The sequence below is a fragment of the Ciconia boyciana genome, chromosome 18 (genome assembly GCF_034638445.1).
Source record: "Ciconia boyciana chromosome 18, ASM3463844v1, whole genome shotgun sequence".
NCBI classification, from domain to species: Eukaryota; Metazoa; Chordata; class Aves; order Ciconiiformes; family Ciconiidae; genus Ciconia; species Ciconia boyciana.
The window spans coordinates 1,142,254-1,160,263 of record NC_132951.1 but is presented as its reverse complement, the minus strand read 5'-3'; the positions used below and the strand labels follow the sequence as shown (position 1 = coordinate 1,160,263).

Genomic DNA, 18,010 nt, shown 5'->3' with positions numbered 1-18,010 from the left:
TTTATTGATGCAGCAGGCACTTTACAATGAAACCAACCCCATAGTCCCATTAGTTCTTCAACCGTACGTACAAAACTGCCATTCTAATAAACGCATCTCCTGCCCATAAGCTGTCAGGATCTTGCATCTGCCAAGGACATAACTACCTCTTAAGTAAGCAGTACACACAGGATCTTTTATCACCACACCTCGATAAAGCAGCATCTGAAAATACCTGTTCACTTACAGTAATAGGAGGCAAGAGTGTGCCTTCTCTCTGCCTTTTAAAGAAGGGAGCAGGAGAATGTCTTGGCTCCTGTATTTGATAGTCAGAATATGCAGGAATACCTTTAGTCTTCCCCCACCTTTAAGGTTAAAAGCATTCCAAGAGGAGGTGTCCATAGTATTTCAGTAGATTGCAATCTCTAATAAAGATGGACCAGTGTCATTTCAGCTCATTCCTTCTTCTGAGTCCAAAACTGATCGTCATCTTGGTTCAAGTTAATAGTCTTTTAAACAGTCTTTCTTGCTGTAAGAACTCTTACTATGGAACCTAGTCCACCTACTGCTAATGCCTGTGGGGATGGGAGAAGGAGAGAGATGTTACAGAGAGTCACTGCGTCACACAAGCCAGCCCCTGCGTTGCACGCAAAACACATCTTAAAAGAACAATTACGTGTTTAATAACGGAAGAGTATACAGCTCTTCTCCAAAAACTTACTTTTCACACAGAGGCAGCTTAGGCTGTTCCACCTCATTCTACCCCTTTTTTACTCTCAAATCTTTAAAACAGTTAATTGGGGAAAATCTATTTGTTTTCTCTAGCACATGCAGACATCAAGACTGTTGTTTCATTTAGGTACCGAGCTGTACCATGCAGCGTCAGGTTTCCATGATGAAACTGCATTGCCCCCCACGTGCCTGCGAGGCCAGGCAGCGGTGGTTCTCGGTGCAAAGCAGTCGCACAGGCGGGTTCACTCACGCAGCCCCAGACCACAACGCAACTCTTTATGCTGACTGCTACCACCAGAACAGGAAATACAGTTCTCGGGCTGTTCCACCTCTTCGTGTCTCTGCAGGTGCCTTCTGCCCTGCCAACGCCTTTACCTTCCCGCAGTGACGTGTTCTACATTCGCACACCGACTCCTCTTTGCGGTGTGTTCTCTGAATGAGTTAGGCCAACAGTTAAAAGGCTCATGGGGGAGCTCAGACCTGAACTCAGACTCTCGCTTGTTCCGATCTTGGGAAGTTTGTGCCTCACTTCCCCTCTGTAAATATAGATGAGAGTGATCTTTCACTCAAGTTATTGCAGTACATATATAGTAATGTTCTACAAATGTACTCCGCGACGTAAGAACCAAGGGACTGAAGGGCAGACAAAACCAAATACAGTCATTTAGTAACCCATATACCACTAAATCTGAAGGGAAAATTACATTCTCCAAAATACAAGAAACCATCTTTTGGATCTAGAGAAGGATACCCATGTCGCATGTCATTGATGATGCAGAACATCTCACCTCCTGTATCCCTGAATGGGAATGGAGGAAGGGCTCATTTCAGTGTCATTTGCATCCCTCAATGTAAATAACGTATCCTTCTGAAGTCTAGAAGATGGATGCGATTATGAAAAAATAAATACTAAAGCTGACTGCTTAAAATGAGGCATGTTTACTTTGCAGACATAATTCAGATACAGCCCAGGGGGTATTGCAATGTATGAAACGAGAACAATGATCAGCAGTATGAGACACCTCGCTGTCGTTAGGAAACAGATGAATGCAAAGCATTTGCTCGGAGCAGAACCTGTGTGCACTGTGCGCATGTAAACATTCCCGAGTTACCAAACCTGATACACATGGGATGACAGCCGGGCCTTTTCCAGAGGACAGACGGGTACTACTAGTGAGCAGCTGACTCCTCTCTGAGCAAGCCACACGTCTTACCGGTAGTGCCAAAAAGCAGCACACAAGCAAGGTTTTAAACCCTGCCCAGCCTACTTCAGACCCGCCTTGTTCCTTTCAAAACACAGAGGACGAGATGCTTTACATGTGCCTACGTGCTCTAAGCACTGTCATCATTCCACTCAGGGTGGTGGTGTGTAACGCTACACACTGCGGGCACCCACCCACGGTTACCTGAAAACAGTCTCCAGTGGAAACAACAACAGAAACAAACAAACAAAAAAAAATCAAGCAGAAATGTGTTCTTTGCTGTCCTCAGACATTCCCTCCTCCTCCCCTGTCAAGGTTCTGCAAAGCCGGTGACAGCTGCTAATAGCTGGCGTCACTCTATGCAAGCTCTGTCTTTACGTATCGCAGGAAAAAACCCAGACTTTGTGAAAACGACACAGCGGGCTGCACTGCTACAGTGCCGGTGGTACAGGGAGCTGCAGCATTCCTAGAGATCACTGGAGGAGCACTGACAGCCAGGGCTGCAGCTAGAACCCCTGCCGCTGCGGAAGATGAACTCGTTTCACTCAGGTTCCTGCCTCGGGAGCAGCTGCTTCACGTGCCTCATCCGTCACGGAGAGGGAACGTCCAGCAGTCAGCAGATGGGCACATCGTACCCTCCCTGTCTCACAAGGGCCATTTCACAGAATCCTGAGAGGAGCACTCCGAATCCCAGTGGAATCTTTCTGGAGATCTCAAAAGCCTCTCATGCGCAAACCAAGCAGGTTTGCTAAATCCTGTTACTGAGCTGCGACGTGTATGCGGCTAACAGCACTCAGGTGATGAAAACTGCCAGACCTGAGCCAGCCCGAGCACCCCCTTGGCTGAATACTCAGCTACAAAGGAATGCTGCCAGCTGCACCATTCAGCCACCCCCATCTCCGCTCCCAGCTCTCTCCCCTCAGTGGGGCCACTGCGCTCATTAGGCGCAGAAGGCGGCACAACGCTTCCTCCAGTAGACGCTGCCCTGCCACAAGTCTCACCTCTCCCCCTGGCTGAGGGTAAGCTTTGACGTACAGGCAAAGACTTAACGAGCCCAAGCTCAAGAAGACCAAAGACCACAGGAAATGCCAGTTACTGTGCTGCTCGGGGAGGAACCCCCCGCCATCATTTACTTCTCTTGCGGGGGCTCTCGCGAAAGCACTGACGAGGACCCCGTGGAGCGTGGCTGAGCCAAGAGAGCACCAAACACACGTACCTTTTCATGCCACTGAAGTAATATTGCACTGCTATTCTCTGTTGGCTTTTCAAATCCTTTATAAATGTACTTCATTAACAAGTCAATGCCGTTTCTGTCTAAGGAATTCACTGCTTGTTCTATTTCACTGCTTTTAAAAGACGTGAGGACTTTAAGCATGGTTCCCTGGGCCTGCTCCTGCAAAGACAAGGAAAGGAGGATAACGTGAGAACCAGCAAAGCTGGAAGCGGTCCCAAGACTTGTGTTCGACAAAGTATGCTCAGAGGACCGGTGGCTACGCTGAAGGCTGGCTTATCTCTGTAACCAAGCGGACGGGCATTTTTCACTTCAGGTTTCAGGAGCGAGAAGAAGGAAGGAGTGAACACACGGGGATCACCTGTGCAGACAGCGCGGCATACTGCTGTATCGCTCATTAGCAGCACCGGGGGGCCGATCGGATCTCTGGGGTACCGCCGTGTCACTTCACAGCCCCCCCCGCGACCCACGGCCGAGCCCACAGCCCTGCCCGCACCCCGGCCCCGGTTACCTTCATCGCCTGGTTCTTCGTGTTCACGGGAGAGCTCCTTATGGCCGTATGGAAAGCTCGGAGCGTGTCCCCTGTGCAGCACAGAAGTCAAGGACCCAAACCGCGCCGTCAGCAGCCCGGTACCGCTGGCAGCTCTGCGCAATGACCCCGGTGCCGTGAAGGTGACGGACTACGTGTCTACAACACCACCGCGACTCTCGGGGCCACCCACCAGCGCGGTGCGGAGGAGAAGAGCGAAGCGCGTCGCGGCCACTCCTGCCCTTGCCGCCCGGGGCGACTTACGCGGGGACCTGGCCACCAACGCTCGGCCACGGGCGCGGCCGGACACGGCGGGGCCGCAGCGCGGCTCACCTCAGCGGGCCGAGAGCGGCACGGCCCGGGGCTGCGGGCGGGGGGCGCCAGGGCCCAGCTCGCCGCCGCCGGACGGGCCGTGCCCGAGTGAGGCGGGGGGCGGCGGCGGCGGCGGCGGCGGGGGCCCGCCCGCTCCCCCCGGCCCCAAAGGATATTGCCTCAGCAGCGCCTCCACCTCGGGGCCGGCGTCGGGCCCGGCCGCCGCCGCCTCCTCGGGCTCCTCCACGAAGCGGTTCTCGTCGTACTGGTCGATGTCGAGGCGGCGGAAGCGGGAGGAGAGCGTGCTCCGCGCCATGCCGCCGCCCGCCCGCTCCCCGCCGGAACCGGAACCGCCGCCCGCCCCCGCCGGAAGCGGAAGCCGCCGGGCCCGCCCCGCCCCGCCCGGGGGGTGAGAGGAGGCGGGCAGGGCCGGTATCCGCGTTATTGACGTAAAGGTACGACTTTATTAAAAATACAAGGTATCTGAAAAAAATCAGAACAATTATTTTAATGTACAAATTCCATCGCTGTAGCAGGTTTGTGTACTTTTAACGGGAACTCTAAGAAAACAAAACAAAAAAGGGGGGGGAACAGCCCTTCTGACCACTTTATTTTTATCCATTTAAAACAAGCCATGACGAGGACGACTGGGTTCTACGCGGCGGACGTGTACACAACACAAGGCATTCACAGTCCCGTCCTGCGCACTGGGTAGTAACTTTGCTGCTGAAATTTCTTAAAACTGACCAAAAAGCTGAATGACAGGCTGGGACCGAGCTGCTTCCCGGGCGCCACGACCGTTAAAAGGAAAACGTCTCATCTAACCCCGGAAATACGCAAGAACTACATGCAGGAGTATAAATTTCCAGGACGTATTACAAATATTCTGAAATTAATCTCGGGTAGGGAAGGAAAAAAATAAAAACTTGCTACAGACACCATAATACACAATAATTAGATAATTTAAAAATAAAAAAGGCAGGAGGCAGCATTTCAGCAGCAAAGTGCTCAATAAAAAGTATATTGTAAAGGGACAGTACAAGGAAGGAGGGAGACAGCAGGCAGGAACGGTCTCAGAGGAAATACGGTGTGGTTGTTCTAGGAGGAATTACACGTTCTGAATCTGGAACTGCGCGGAATAACTTTGGTTCTCTTGTATTTACATCTTTAAAGACCATGATTGACGCGATATTTCCACAGCGGTAGCAGTAATTTGGAGCAGACCATACCGTTACCAATTTCTCATCAAACATGAATTTATAGCCTTCGTGAACTAGCTGGTGCGCTCTGCAGATGAGTTTTAAGTTGTTGATGTGAACAAACTGTAAAGGAAAAAAGGAAGGTCAGCTTTTTCCGAGTAGCTGCACGCCACCGCCCTCTCCCAGCTAGGCCCTGGCTCCCGCACACCACGAAGGGGTTAACGAGAAGCTTTTTCACCCAGTGCACTGAAAAAAAACTGTGCGGGTTTTGAGACCTGAGCAGCAAAAACCACCTATGGAATCCAGGTGACAGCTGCGATGCCCAGGTCTCTGCCGCCCGCAAGGCTCGATCCTTCCTGAAGGTGCCGCGGAAAGGCCAGAGAGACAACGTACGGCACGAGGGCGGCACTCGTAACGCAGCGGGCTCAGGAGCCCGGGAAGGTCAGAGTGTGTCAGCCCCGAGAAGCCTGCTTGCCGTTTTCCAAAGTAACAAAAATTAAGTCGAGAATGGTTAAGAGGAGTGGTATTTTTTTTCTCCTAAATCCTTAGAAAAGTATTCTACGCAAACCCTAGTGACACCAGTTAGTCTCACTGCATGCTACTTTTTAAACGCAAGATGGGTATTACCACATCTGGCAGTTGTATTTATGCTTTTGAGTTCAAATAGCTCATGTTTTCAAGCCGGCTCGAGCGAACCTTCACCACCACAACGTACTCGCAGGGGTACGTTGGACAGGAGTCCATCGTTGTCCGTCCGTTGAGAGGACAAGGGAAGTCCGTCATCTCACAGCGCCCTTGATCTATTCCTCGCCAGGGTAAATATCAAACTGTAGCTGAACACTTCAATTCGTCTCACACCTGCAATTACTTCACGTTGCATACAACAGCATCATTACCTCATTCGTCACCTTTGCGCCGAAGAGCCAGCCTGCTCCTCGCGGACTGATCGCCCACGTATCGACATCCTCTGGATCAGACCAAACGAGGTCACAGAAGGCGCCTTTGTGAGGAATTTCTTGATTACGTTCAATGGTTCGAATTTGATCAAGTGTCTTGATGTCTGGAGAGAGGCCACCATGCACACAGAGAATCTGCTCGTCTATTAACTGCAGAGAGAGAGACACATGTGCAAAATACTCAGTATTTTAATCCAGCCCAGAACGCTACCAGCGTGACCCTTCAAGGTCACTAATTCTAGCAGTCACATTTAGACAATCTACTCGTATTTTTGCAATGTGGTGTTTACACTTACAGCCGCTATTGTGAGCATGTCAAAGACTTTGGTACAGTATCTCCAAGCATTAGCATTTCCATATTTGGTTTGGCACTCATCTGTTAAATAGAGAATTTTTTTCTTCTTAATGGATCAGAAGGAATTCAGACAGCAAGATCAGAGGCAAACACTTACAGCAGAACTCGAAAGTCAGATGTACAACAAAGACCCTATCGGGAGCACCGGTAAGCGGTCGGTGGGAAGCGCTCGGTGGCCAGGCCCACCCGCAGGAAGGGGCCGAGGTACCTCTTGCCCTTCACTTACTGAGCAACACGCCGGGCGGTGCAGAGAAAACAGCGTCTCGCGCAACGCAGCCGACGATGCTTTCGCTGCTTCCCATGGCTGGCCGGCTGGGAACTGACCCTCGGCGAGCCCAGCCGAGTGCTTACATTTGCGAATTTTATACAGGAGAATTGGGGCAGAAAGCGTGAACCGACCAGGGCCAGCAGAAGATATTCTTACCACAAATGGGCGTTACAGGGGCTCTGATTAAAGCTACAGGAACATGGCAATAAACCTGACGGGCAGGCACTTCTTAAGTGACCCGTGAGCATTTGTACTTGCTCTCGTTGACACGTTATCCAAAATAAAGTATGTTACAGACATTATTCTTTGGGGCAGGCGTTAGGTATTTTCCAGGCTTTCCTCAGGTTTTATCAAAGCCTCCCACAACAACAAAGAAGTTTCCAAGCACTTTAATTCCCTCAGTTTTTCAAACAGTTGTTCTGTTGCTTATTTCTTGCCAGTGGCATTTTCCCAGATGCTCCCTGTTGACAATAAATTACTTCCACAGCAAACTCTATGTGTGATACTGATTTTTAGTTATACTGAAGCTTGGGGAATTACAGTAACATCGTGACTTCGTGTGGAACCTTTCGTGACAAGACACCAAAGCACATTCTGTACGAACACGTGCTCTTTCTCTGTCTCTAAAATTGAATGTGGCACCAAAAAACAAACAGGAGACTCAGATGCTGGAGGAAAGGAGCAGCCAGATCTGGACTAAACCATGTTCTACTTCACGAACACAGCGATCACGTTAACAAATGACAGCGTTCAAGTTCTGCTGAGCCCACTTCCCACCCAGCCCCGGAAAAGCCCCCAGTGGTGCTGCCTTCAAAACAGGCTGCCCAAGGGAAAGCTGCCCTACTCGTCCATTACACGTTAGACCCGTTCAGAAATCGTCTGGATAAAGACTTACCATAAAATCCATACACTTGTGTTATCTGCCTGCTTTCATGATTGCCTCGTAACAGCGTGATACGATCAGGCCACTTAGCTTTTAGTGCAAGAAGGTAAGTGAAAGTCTCAAGACTATAATAACCTCTATCTACAAAGTCACCCTGCAAGTCAAAAAAACATTCGTAAATGGGGAAACAGGCAAATGGAAAAACACAAAGCGACGCATCCATTCTAAACCCCTCACAGAACGTAAAGAAAAATAAGGCTGAAGGGAAGCCGGGTTCTGCTCGGATCTATGCGAACACACCCTCCGGTCACTCGGAGTTTCAGGTCTGAACTGGCATGCTGTCCTTACGCCACCGCGCTCGTCCAGAGCTGCCCTGACACACGGCCCCACGGACCCTCGGGACGCCCTGGCTACGGCAGGACGCCGCTGCCCCACGGCACAGCTCTGCTTGGCAGGCACCGCGCTCCGCTCTTCCTGCGCCGCTTTACACCGCGGAGCTCGTACTTTACTCAACAAAATAAAACCCGTACGCGGGACCCAAACAGCAAAAGCACGCAGCGCGCTCACAGGCAACTGAAACTCAACGAGCGTATCGGGATTTAAACTTTAAACTCCTCTTTTAAGCACCTGCCGAGAGAGAGGGGCGAGCCCAGCCTGCACGTACCATGAAGATGTAGTTGGTGTCGGGGACCTGCCCGCCGGTCCTGAACAGCTCGCACAGGTCGTAGAACTGCGGGGAGAAGCAGAGCCTGAGGGCTGCGCCCGCCGGCGGGCACCGCGGCCCCGGGAGCTGCGCTGCGCGGCCCCGGGGGCTGGGGAGAGCTCGGCGCCGGCTGCTGCGCCGGTACGGGGCAGGGCAGGGCAGGGCCGGGCCGGGCCGGGGGTCCAGGGCGGCCGTGCGGCCTGGCCCGCCCGTTACCTGCCCGTGGATGTCCCCGCAGACGGTGACGGGCGTGGAGACGGGCTGGACGTTGGACTCCTCCAGCAGCAGGTCGCACACATAGTCGCAGAGGCGCTGCGGGAGAAGAGCGGGTCGGCACCGGCACCGGGCCCGCCCGGGCCAGGCCGGCCCGGGCCGGGCCAGGCCGCCCCGGCCCCGGCCCCGGCCCCGGCCCCCGCCCCGGCCCCGGCCGCACCTTGAGGTCGTTCTCGGGCAGGTACTTGCAGAGCCGCGCGATCTCCACGTACTTGTCCAGGTCCAGCGGCGCCATCTTGGGACGGCGGCTCGGGGCCGGAAGCGGAGCCCGGCACTTCCGGGGAGCGGCGCGGGCCGCCGACGCCAGCGGAAGCCCGGGGCGCTTCCGGCGGGCGCGGGGCGGAAGGCGGCAGCCGCCGCTTCCGCCCGGGGCCGCCCTCCGGGGAGCGCCGAGCGGCCCGGCCCGGCCCGGCCCGCCATGGGGCCGCGGGCGCTGCCGCTGCTGGAGCCGGGGCGCCGCCCGCAGCCGGCCAAGTGGTGAGTGGGGCGGGGGACCGCCGGCCCGGCCCGGCCCGCCCCGCCGCGGCTGAGCGCTGCCCCCCGCTTCCCGCAGGTACCGGCTGTCGCCGCGCGGTGACCGGCCCCGCGGGCGCGTGGGCCATGGCTGCCTCTTCCTGGCGGGCGGCGGGCCCGGCCGCGTCCTCCTCCTGGGCGGCGCCGACCCCGCCGGCGCCTTCGCGGACGCCCACTTCGTGGAGCTGGGTGAGGGCCGGGCGGGCGGGGGGCGCGGGGCCGCTGGGCCGGGCCGGGCCGGGCGGGGGGCGCGGGGCCGCCGGGCCGCTGCCGACCGCGCTCTCCGCCGCCCGCAGGCGCGCACCGCTGGGCCGCGGCCGGCTGGAGCGGGCTGCGGCCGCGCTACGAGCACGCCACCTTCCTGCCCGCCGCCGCCCCCCCGCGCCTCTGGGTCTTCGGCGGCGCCCACCCGGCCGGGAACCGGAGCTGCGTCCAGGTGCTGGACCTGGGTGAGTGCCCGAGGACCCGGCGAGCCGGGCCGCGAACCGCCGGCCCGCCCGCGGAGGCTGCCCGAAGGGCGGCTCGGTCGCTCGGGGCTCCCCTGGGGATCCGGCCTTCACGCTCGCCCCGCCGTGCCCCGGGAGCGGGGCCCGGGGCCGGCTCCGAGATACGGAGACGCGGGCGGGACGGGCCGGCCCCAAGGCCGCTGCCGGGCTCCTTCACGGCGGCTGCGACTTGGGGAGCGGAGCGCGTTTTCTGTTACCACGTCGATTGCTTTGTTAATCAAGTGTCTTCATTAGAAATAGGAACCTGGGAGACTCCTGAAGTGAGTGGTGTTCAGCCGCTGCCTAGGACGTTCCACACATCCTCAGCAGCTATAGGGGACTGTCTGTACGTGTTTGGAGGGGGAGATAAGGGAGCAGAACCCGTTACAGACCGGCAGCTTCACATGTTTGACACAGGTACCTCTGGACGCGTGCAGGGCTGTCACACCAAACGGTGGAGTCCGTCCTCTGTTGAAGAGGGGGTTTGTGTTTCAGATTCAATCGCAGACGTGGAAATGTCGGGCCCCTGCTTTGGCTACCAGTTTAAATGGATGGGTGGATGTTCCTCGCTGTCGACATGCACTTATCTTTATGCGGTCACTGGGAATCTGGGCCAAAACGGCAGTGTAAAGCTCTGGGATGAGGAACGCCATGGGGGATGGGAGTGGTTTGTCACATGTGCCCACCAGCTGATTCCTTTCCGTGGCGGCATCCTCCCGTGCTGCATTCTTGTGGCCCTGTGTGCACCAGAAAGGGTTTGCTTTCCGGTTTGAATTAATCTCTCCTGCAACTAGGTGACCCGAGCAGCACACAGAGCTCCGCGGGAGGGCTTGCCTGTGCTTCATGGAATGGCATCAACTCTGTCCTGACCCCGCCGGAGGTGTTTCCTGAGGAAGCCTCAGCAGGGCACTGGGGTCACCGGTTTGTAGAGCTTCCGGAGTTTTCCTCCTAATGCACGTGTACTCCCGTTTTTAGCCACCTTGACCTGGTCCCAGCCAGATACTCATGGTGATCCCCCCTCTCCTCGGCATGGACATGTTGTGGTTGCAGTCGGGACCAAACTCTTCATACATGGAGGTTTAGCTGGTGATATTTTTTACAATGATCTGTTCTGCATTGATATAAGTAAGTATGGATATAGGTGCCGCAGAGCAATAGCTGTTATGTGATGTGTTTTGATTCTGGGGAACCTTTTTCCTAAAAGATCAGTTCTGAAGTACTTAAAATATTACCATATTTGTTTAAAACAACAAAACTTGTGGGTTTTTTGTAATGCATAACCATAGGCATGTTCTTTTTCTCCAACAGATGAGATGAGATGGGTTAAGATAGCAGCCACCGGTGACGTCCCAGGAGGACGGGCATCCCACTCCTCCGCTGTGTTTAAAGACCACTTGTACATTTTTGGAGGAATAGGTCCAGATGGAACACTAGATACTACGTACAAGTATCACATAGGTAAGGAGACTTCTCTCAGCTGTGTAGTGGTAAATGCCAGTCTGTTGGAAAATGCATTACCCCCTCAGTTCCTGGGCTTCACCCTCCCAGTAGTCAGTGTCAGTGCGCTGGAGTTACACCAGTACAAGACCAAATGCTGAAACGCTCTATAATGTTGAAAACTAGCCTAGTTAATGATGGCGCTGTCCCAGCGTGCTTTTTAAGCCTGTGAAGCAATGTTTGAAGGTGTGAACGTGTATCTTTGCACTGCAGAGAAGCAGCAGTGGATGCTCCTGCAGTTTGATTCCCCTCTGCCCGCTGGGAGACTGGACCATGCCATGTGCGTCATTCCCTGGCGAGCTGGCAAGAGCGGAGACGGGGGAGCTGTCGCCTGGGAAGACGAAGCTGGGAAGGAGTCGCCTGTGTCAGCAGACAACAAAGCTGGCCCCCTCCAGGAGAGCCAAGAGGAGGAGGGGTGCGCTGAAGACACAGTTGTGCATCTACTGTTAATATTTGGTGGGATGGACACACAGGGGGAGATATACCAAGACTGCGTTGTCAGTCTCATTGACTAGCAGAGCTGTGGTCCTGCACAGCACCCGCCTTTTCTACACAGTTTTTATGGTACTGTCAGATTAAGTTAATTCTTCTTTCCAATAAAGAAGTTCTTACCCCCGAAGGGCTGGCACTGTGCTAACACACCCCCAGGGTGCGGGCGCTGTCTCTGTAGGCAGTCCTGCTGACAGGACCTGTGGCATTCCCTGGCGCAGGTGGCTGCGGAACAGCTTCGCCCACTGCCACTTGGCCCCAGGTTGGTGGAACACCAGAGCCTGGAGGGGTTTGTGCTGTGCCTGGACAGCTTTCCACCAGAGCCTCACAGACTGCTGGCTACAGAAACAGTCTGCAAAGCTACAGTGTTGCCTGGAAACAGTTTTGTGAGGGGATTACTTGATTTTTAGCTTTCACTATTTTGAAAATGAATGAAAACCAGAAGGAAGACCCCCACAGCAGGGAAAATGTGGTTTTAAGGAGGTTTTAGAGCAGGCACCACAAAAGCTCCTTCTGTACCCAGTTCAGTTTATCTAATCCCATGGCTAGGATAAGGATCATGGTTAAATAGAGAGACCGAGTTCTTATTAGCCTTTTTTAAAGAACATCTATTAGGTATAGACTAGTTTTCAGTCTTCAGAAAACTGGTCCATAGTCTCCTTTGAGACTCCAATAAAGCTCCTAAAAATAGTTTTAATACTGCAGGAAATTATATTTGTAGTTAAGCCAGTCTCCTTTCCCTCACATGCTTTGCACGTAAGGCTGCATCCTCATGCTGATGCAGGCAAATGGCTCCGCTACAGCCGATACCCTCCGTCCCCAGCACAAGGCTGTAGTGAAGCTGCAGGAGCAGGGAGAGACCGCCCCCCCCCCCCTTTAGCAGCTTCTCAGGCTGACTACCCTCCTCCCCTGTTACACCCTAAACCTCCTCACTACAGTGCCAAGTACCCCAGCACACTCCAGAAACAGGGACAAGGGAGCTGTTTGCACCACCCGTTCCCCACCCCGGAGCAGACAGCAAGAACAGGAGGGGTGGGGCTGTCAGCCAGCACCAGACAGGCTGAGGTCAAGTTCCCTGAGGAGGCCCCCGTGCTCAGCAAGGCTCTGAGCAGTAGCCCCAGGGCAGAGCAGCACACAAGCTCCAGACTTCAGTGCCGGCGCTGTTACAGCCTTCGAGCCTCTCGCTCCTCTCCTCCGCAGCTTTCTCACCGCTGAGTAACCCCCAGCTCCCTTCCACCAGAGCAGCCGTAGGGCAGCCAGACCTCAGGAGGCAAAGAGCTCACCTGAGGGCAGGGCCATTACCATTTACACAAGCCGCTGACAGCCTTACCTCGAAGGGGTCCCACACCCCTGGGTGATCCAAATCCTTTCCTTTAGGCACAACCCACATCCTGGCTAAGAGTGGCTGCTGTAGCTAGGCAATGGCAAAGACACAACTAGAACAAAGTCCAGTGTAAATAACAAATTTATTGTGGTCACTTCAGGTAGAAAAGTTCTACACCAAATTCACATGACCAAGTTGTTAAATAGAACGCTTCCACTGCCAGTACTTCTAAACCCATTTTGCATTTACACTCCCCCCCTGCTACCCTTCCCTCCCCAGACATCAAGCAACTGCTAACGAAAAGCAGTATACAGCCACTTCGGGCTAGCGTTTCCAGCTCCACTCACGAGTGAAGATTCAAAGTTACATTCCAAATTAAGAGTTCAATATTTTAAACAAGTGTTCCTGAGTCCAATATATACACACACCACCTTCGGAGATGCCAGTATCTACAACTCGTCCTTCTCCGCTGCTTCCTCTTCACCAGGGGGAGGGCCTGCACTTCCGTAGAGCTTGCTAACAATTGGCTGAACAACTTCCTCCAGCTCCTTCTTTTTTGCTTTGAAGTCTTCAATGTCTGCATCTTGATGGCTTTCAAGCCACTCAATCTTTTCCTCTACTGCTTTCTCTATTGTTTCTTTGTCTTCAGAGGACAGCTTGCCACCCAGCTTCTCTTTGTCCCCAATCTGGTTCTTCAGAGAATAGGCGTAGCTCTCCAGCTCGTTCCGGGCATCAATGCGTTCTTTAAGCTTCTTGTCTTCCTCAGCAAACTTCTCAGCATCGTTAACCATCCTCTCAATCTCTTCTGGAGTCAGCCGATTCTGATCATTTGTGATCGTGATCTTGTTTTTGTTCCCGGTGCCCTTGTCTTCAGCTGTGACACGGAGGATTCCGTTCACATCTATTTCAAAGGTGACTTCAATCTGGGGGACACCACGAGGGGCAGGAGGGATGCCGGTGAGATCAAAAGTTCCCAGAAGATGATTATCCTTGGTGAGGGGACGCTCACCTGGAAGACAATTAGATACAGTTTTTCTTTCATAGCTGTGGTTTGTACTTTGTAAAGCCACAAGCTACACTTTTTAAAAGGCAAGGTTTTAATTTCAACCTGCCATCTGTCTAGACACCTCCTACAGTATCACCTCTTACTCTGAGGAGCTCTTCAGAATAGGACCATGGAAAAAGATACTTTTGAAAAAATTCTAGTAACAGCTTTTGATGCAGGTCAAGCAGCCTGATCAGAGCAGCTTCAGAAGGCTAGCACTGTTCCCAAGCTCCTCTCCATAAGGACATCCATAACCATCTAGAAGTATCTACAGCCCTCATGGTAAGACAGTAGCAAGTACTGAAATCCAGTGACAGATTCCAGCTGTCATCATGGTCCACCACGGGTGACACTCACCTTCATAGACCTTGATTGTCACAGTTGGCTGATTGTCAGAAGCTGTGGAGAAGATCTGAGACTTCTTTGTGGGAACAACAGTATTTCTTGGGATCAGTTTAGTCATTACGCCTCCGACAGTCTCAATGCCGAGTGTCAGAGGACAGACATCGAGCAACACCAAGTCACCTGTAACAGATCAAGGGCAAGACTGACATGACTTCAACCTGAAAGGAACACAACATCTCATCACAGCAAACAGGATCCCGAGGTCTGAGAGGCACAAAACTTCTTAAGGACTGGAGAAGAAGTTCTATGACATTTGTCCATAACTAACATCCACTATTCAGAGTCAGCACTCTTGAAGTGACAGTGCAGGTGTCATTACCTGTATCTTGGTCCCCAGAGAGAACGCCAGCCTGGACAGCTGCGCCATAGGCTACAGCCTCATCTGGATTAATGCCACGAGAAGGCTCTTTCCCATTGAAGAACTCTTTAACTAGTTGCTGTATTTTGGGGATGCGAGTAGAGCCACCAACAAGAACAATCTCATCAATGTCAGACTTCTTTAGGTCAGAATCTTCCAGAACTTTCTGAACAGGCTTCATAGTGGAACGGAACAGGTCCTAGGAAGACCAAAAAAGCGCAGGACTGTAAGACTGTATTCCCACATACCCAGCCGCTGAATTACTGGGCCTAAGGGTACAAAGGACCACCACTATAGAGGAGGAACACCAACTGGCTTATGACCAGCCTTGATGAGACCTCAGCTGTCATTAACACACACACAGCCTCAGCTACCCTGGCAAGGAGCAGCTGCCTGCTTTTTAGTGCAAGCAGGAAGTTATTTATACCCCAAAGCGCAGTGTACAGCATGAAATACCGCACATTCACAAGTCTCCAATCTGGAGCTGAGGCAATGTAACTTAACCTTCCTAAACTCACCATGTTCAGCTCCTCAAACTTGGCTCGAGTAAGTGTCTCCGAGAAATCCTCTCCTTCAAAGAAGGATTCTATTTCAATTCTAGCCTGGTGCTGAGATGACAAGGCTCGTTTTGCTTTCTCCACTTCCCGTCTTAACTTCTGCACAGCTCTGTTATCCTTCCTGACATCTTTTCCAGTTTTCTTCTTGTAGAGTTTGATGAAGTGCTCCATAACACGTTGGTCAAAGTCTTCTCCACCCAGGTGAGTGTCGCCATTAGTAGCCACAACTTCAAAGACTCCATTGTCAATCGTGAGGAGGGAGACATCAAAAGTTCCACCACCCAAGTCAAACACGAGGATGTTCTTCTCACCCTCTCTCTTGTCCAATCCATAAGCGATGGCAGCAGCCGTTCTGTGTAGGGAACAGCCCTATCAGAAGACTGGGACTACCACCCCCCACCTCCCCAGCAGGCAGGATAGGTTAGGCTACTTACGGCTCATTAATAATTCTCATCACATTCAACCCAGCAATAGTACCAGCATCTTTTGTAGCCTGACGCTGAGCATCATTGAAGTAGGCTGGCACAGTAACAACAGCATGGGTAACCTGAATATGGAGCAAGAGATACAATTGTTACAGAAATGAAAAAGCATGTAGCTTGTAAATAACGATAGCGACACTGATAGCAAGTACCCCGTTCTTTAAAGAGAGGTAAAAACCCACCATCAGCTGAGCCCATTCAACTGGGCTGCCTAAGGGGCCAGCAGCATTGAACAGGGTTTAGGATGGCAAGGTTAGTCCACAGATTCAGCCCACCCATCTTTAGTTTTGTAAAGCTGTGCTTTATTCGTAGCATTCATGAACTTACTTTCTTCCCCAAGTAAGCCTCTGCAGTTTCCTTCATCTTTGTCAGGACCATAGCAGAAATTTCTTCAGGAGCAAATGTTTTTGTCTGTCCACCTCCAACATCAACTTGAATATGGGGCTTGGCTTTCTTTTCAATAACCTGGAAAGAACAATGTATACTGTCCTGTTCCAACAGTTCATAGACTTATTCCCACTTATCCAAGCGTTTCTTTCTCTCTGAAGATTAAACAAAGCCTCTATGTAACAACATGCAATTTGAATGCTAGCTAACACAAGGAACTGTTGTCTGTACACCATGGCCACACCGCTGCACCCTAACCCTCTGCAGGGCTGCTCAAAAGGGCGCCATGATTGAGTAGCCTTGCCTTTCTCAGGCGAGAGGAAGGCAAGCAGCACCTACAGCCCACTCTTCTGACCCGACATGTAGGCCCCCCTCCCGCCATCCACCCCTCCGCGTTCGGGGCCCACCTTGAACGGCAGGTACTTGATGTCCTGCTGCACGGAAGGGTCGTTCCAGGTGCGGCCGATGAGCCGCTTGGCATCGAACACGGTGTTCTCGGGGTTGGACGTGAGCTGGTTCTTGGCAGCGTCCCCGATCAAGCGCTCCCCCTCGGGCGTGAACGCCACGTAGGACGGCGTGATGCGGTTGCCCTGGTCGTTGGCGATGATTTCCACCCGCCCATTCTTGAAGACGCCCACGCTGCGGGGTAGCGGAGCAGTCAGGCGGCGCTGGGGCCTGCACCCCCCCTTCCGCCCCCCCCTTCCCCCTCCCCGGGCCCCACAGCCCGCCTCCCCCCACCCCGAGGCCCAGCGCTCCCCGCGGTCCCACAGGCCCAGCCGCGCCCCCCGGGGGTTCAGCCGCTTCACCCTCCCTCCCCCGCCCCGGGCCCGCTCCCCACGCACCAGGAGTAGGTGGTGCCGAGGTCGATGCCCACCACCGTGCCCACGTCCTCCTTCTTCTCCTCGTCCTCCGCCCGCGCGGCGCCCAGCAGCAGCAGCGCCAACAGGAGGTGCCTCATGCCGACCGCTCACCCGCGTCACCCTGCCGAGAAGCCGCCGGTCACAAAATGGAGGCGCCACGTGCGCGGCCGGCAGCACCGCCCGCTTCCCCCCCCCCCCCGGCCGGGCCGGGCCGGGCCGGGCCGCCCCGGGCCCGCACCGCCGCCCTTGCCCTTACCGTCACCAGAGACCCGCCGCGCCCCCAACTGCCGCTGAGCGCCCAGGCCGCGCCGCCCGCCTTTATATACCTTCCGTTACTCCTTCGTGGAGGCTCGCCATTGGCTGCAGAGCCCTCGCTGGAGCCTCTCCATTGGTTGGCTGCTACTAAGCTGGCCTTCCTTGATTGGCGAGAACCAGGCGATCCCTCTGACAAGCCTGGCGCGCCCCCTTCCCGCCACCCCATTGGTTCACCCCGCCGGCGTCGCGGACCTATCAACAGAGAAGCGTGAGCCAAGCGGAGGGAGCCCATTGGCCGGGGGCGGCCGTCATGGCGCAGACCTGGGCAGGGGACGGGGGGACGTTCTGGAAGTTTCCATGGTTACCGACCCCGGGCGGGCCGGAGCCCGCCATGGCGGGGGGTTCGCCCTGGCGGCCCGCGCAGCCGCGACGCCTCCCGCCCCGGGGCGGCCGCAGCGGCTCTGGCAGCGCCCCCGGCCCTGGCGTCGTCCTCGGGGCCCTGCGAGGGAGGTGCGGTGAGGCAGGGGCCCTGCGGCGGCCCCGGGGCCTGGCCCTGGCCCTGGCTGGGTGGACACGTCCCTCTGCAGGCGAGCGGGGCCTGGCCCAGCGGGGCCTTCTGAGCCCGCGGGCAGACACCCATTAGCCCCTGTCTCCGAGCAGCCGCGGAAGCGCTGGGACAAGGTGGTAATGTGGGCAGCCAGCCCTGAGGAGACGCGGGTTTCTACACATGC

The 18,010-nt window shown here is 54.4% G+C and overlaps 4 protein-coding genes across 5 annotated transcripts; 1 reads left to right on the top strand and 3 right to left on the bottom strand.

The window, feature by feature from the left end:
• Position 1: 1 nt before the first annotated feature.
• On the bottom strand, positions 2-4,404 carry ARPC5L (actin related protein 2/3 complex subunit 5 like). Its single transcript, XM_072883413.1, has 4 exons — positions 4,162-4,404; positions 3,656-3,728; positions 3,130-3,306; positions 2-554 (listed from the first exon to the last, which is right to left on the bottom strand). Exons 1-4 carry the CDS (start codon positions 4,299-4,301, stop codon positions 492-494), a joined length of 453 nt encoding a protein of 150 aa, XP_072739514.1. The 5' UTR covers positions 4,302-4,404; the 3' UTR covers positions 2-491.
• Positions 4,405-4,469: 65 nt separating this feature from the next.
• On the bottom strand, positions 4,470-8,939 carry PPP6C (protein phosphatase 6 catalytic subunit). Its single transcript, XM_072883412.1, has 7 exons — positions 8,783-8,939; positions 8,566-8,661; positions 8,311-8,376; positions 7,659-7,800; positions 6,437-6,516; positions 6,081-6,290; positions 4,470-5,307 (listed from the first exon to the last, which is right to left on the bottom strand). Exons 1-7 carry the CDS (start codon positions 8,855-8,857, stop codon positions 5,059-5,061), a joined length of 918 nt encoding a protein of 305 aa, XP_072739513.1. The 5' UTR covers positions 8,858-8,939; the 3' UTR covers positions 4,470-5,058.
• A 1-nt stretch (position 8,940) lies between these two features.
• RABEPK (Rab9 effector protein with kelch motifs) lies at positions 8,941-11,752 on the top strand. 2 transcript variants are annotated; one of them, XM_072883410.1, is made up of 7 exons: positions 8,941-9,099; positions 9,176-9,324; positions 9,432-9,584; positions 9,876-10,037; positions 10,596-10,745; positions 10,929-11,078; positions 11,331-11,750. In XM_072883410.1, the coding sequence occupies exons 1-7, from the start codon at positions 9,041-9,043 to the stop codon at positions 11,630-11,632; spliced, it is 1,125 nt and encodes a 374-aa protein (XP_072739511.1). In that variant the 5' UTR covers positions 8,941-9,040; the 3' UTR covers positions 11,633-11,750. The 2 variants fall into 2 exon arrangements, with proteins under 2 accessions (XP_072739511.1, XP_072739512.1); XM_072883411.1 differs by lacking the exon at positions 10,596-10,745 and having other exon boundaries at positions 11,331-11,752.
• A 1,301-nt stretch (positions 11,753-13,053) lies between these two features.
• HSPA5 (heat shock protein family A (Hsp70) member 5) lies at positions 13,054-17,437 on the bottom strand. The gene is made up of 9 exons (XM_072883437.1): positions 17,281-17,437; positions 17,007-17,145; positions 16,572-16,803; positions 16,105-16,242; positions 15,730-15,842; positions 15,257-15,647; positions 14,700-14,937; positions 14,333-14,500; positions 13,054-13,939 (listed from the first exon to the last, which is right to left on the bottom strand). Exons 2-9 carry the CDS (start codon positions 17,120-17,122, stop codon positions 13,380-13,382), a joined length of 1,956 nt encoding a protein of 651 aa, XP_072739538.1. The 5' UTR covers positions 17,123-17,145; positions 17,281-17,437; the 3' UTR covers positions 13,054-13,379.
• Positions 17,438-18,010: the final 573 nt, after the last annotated feature.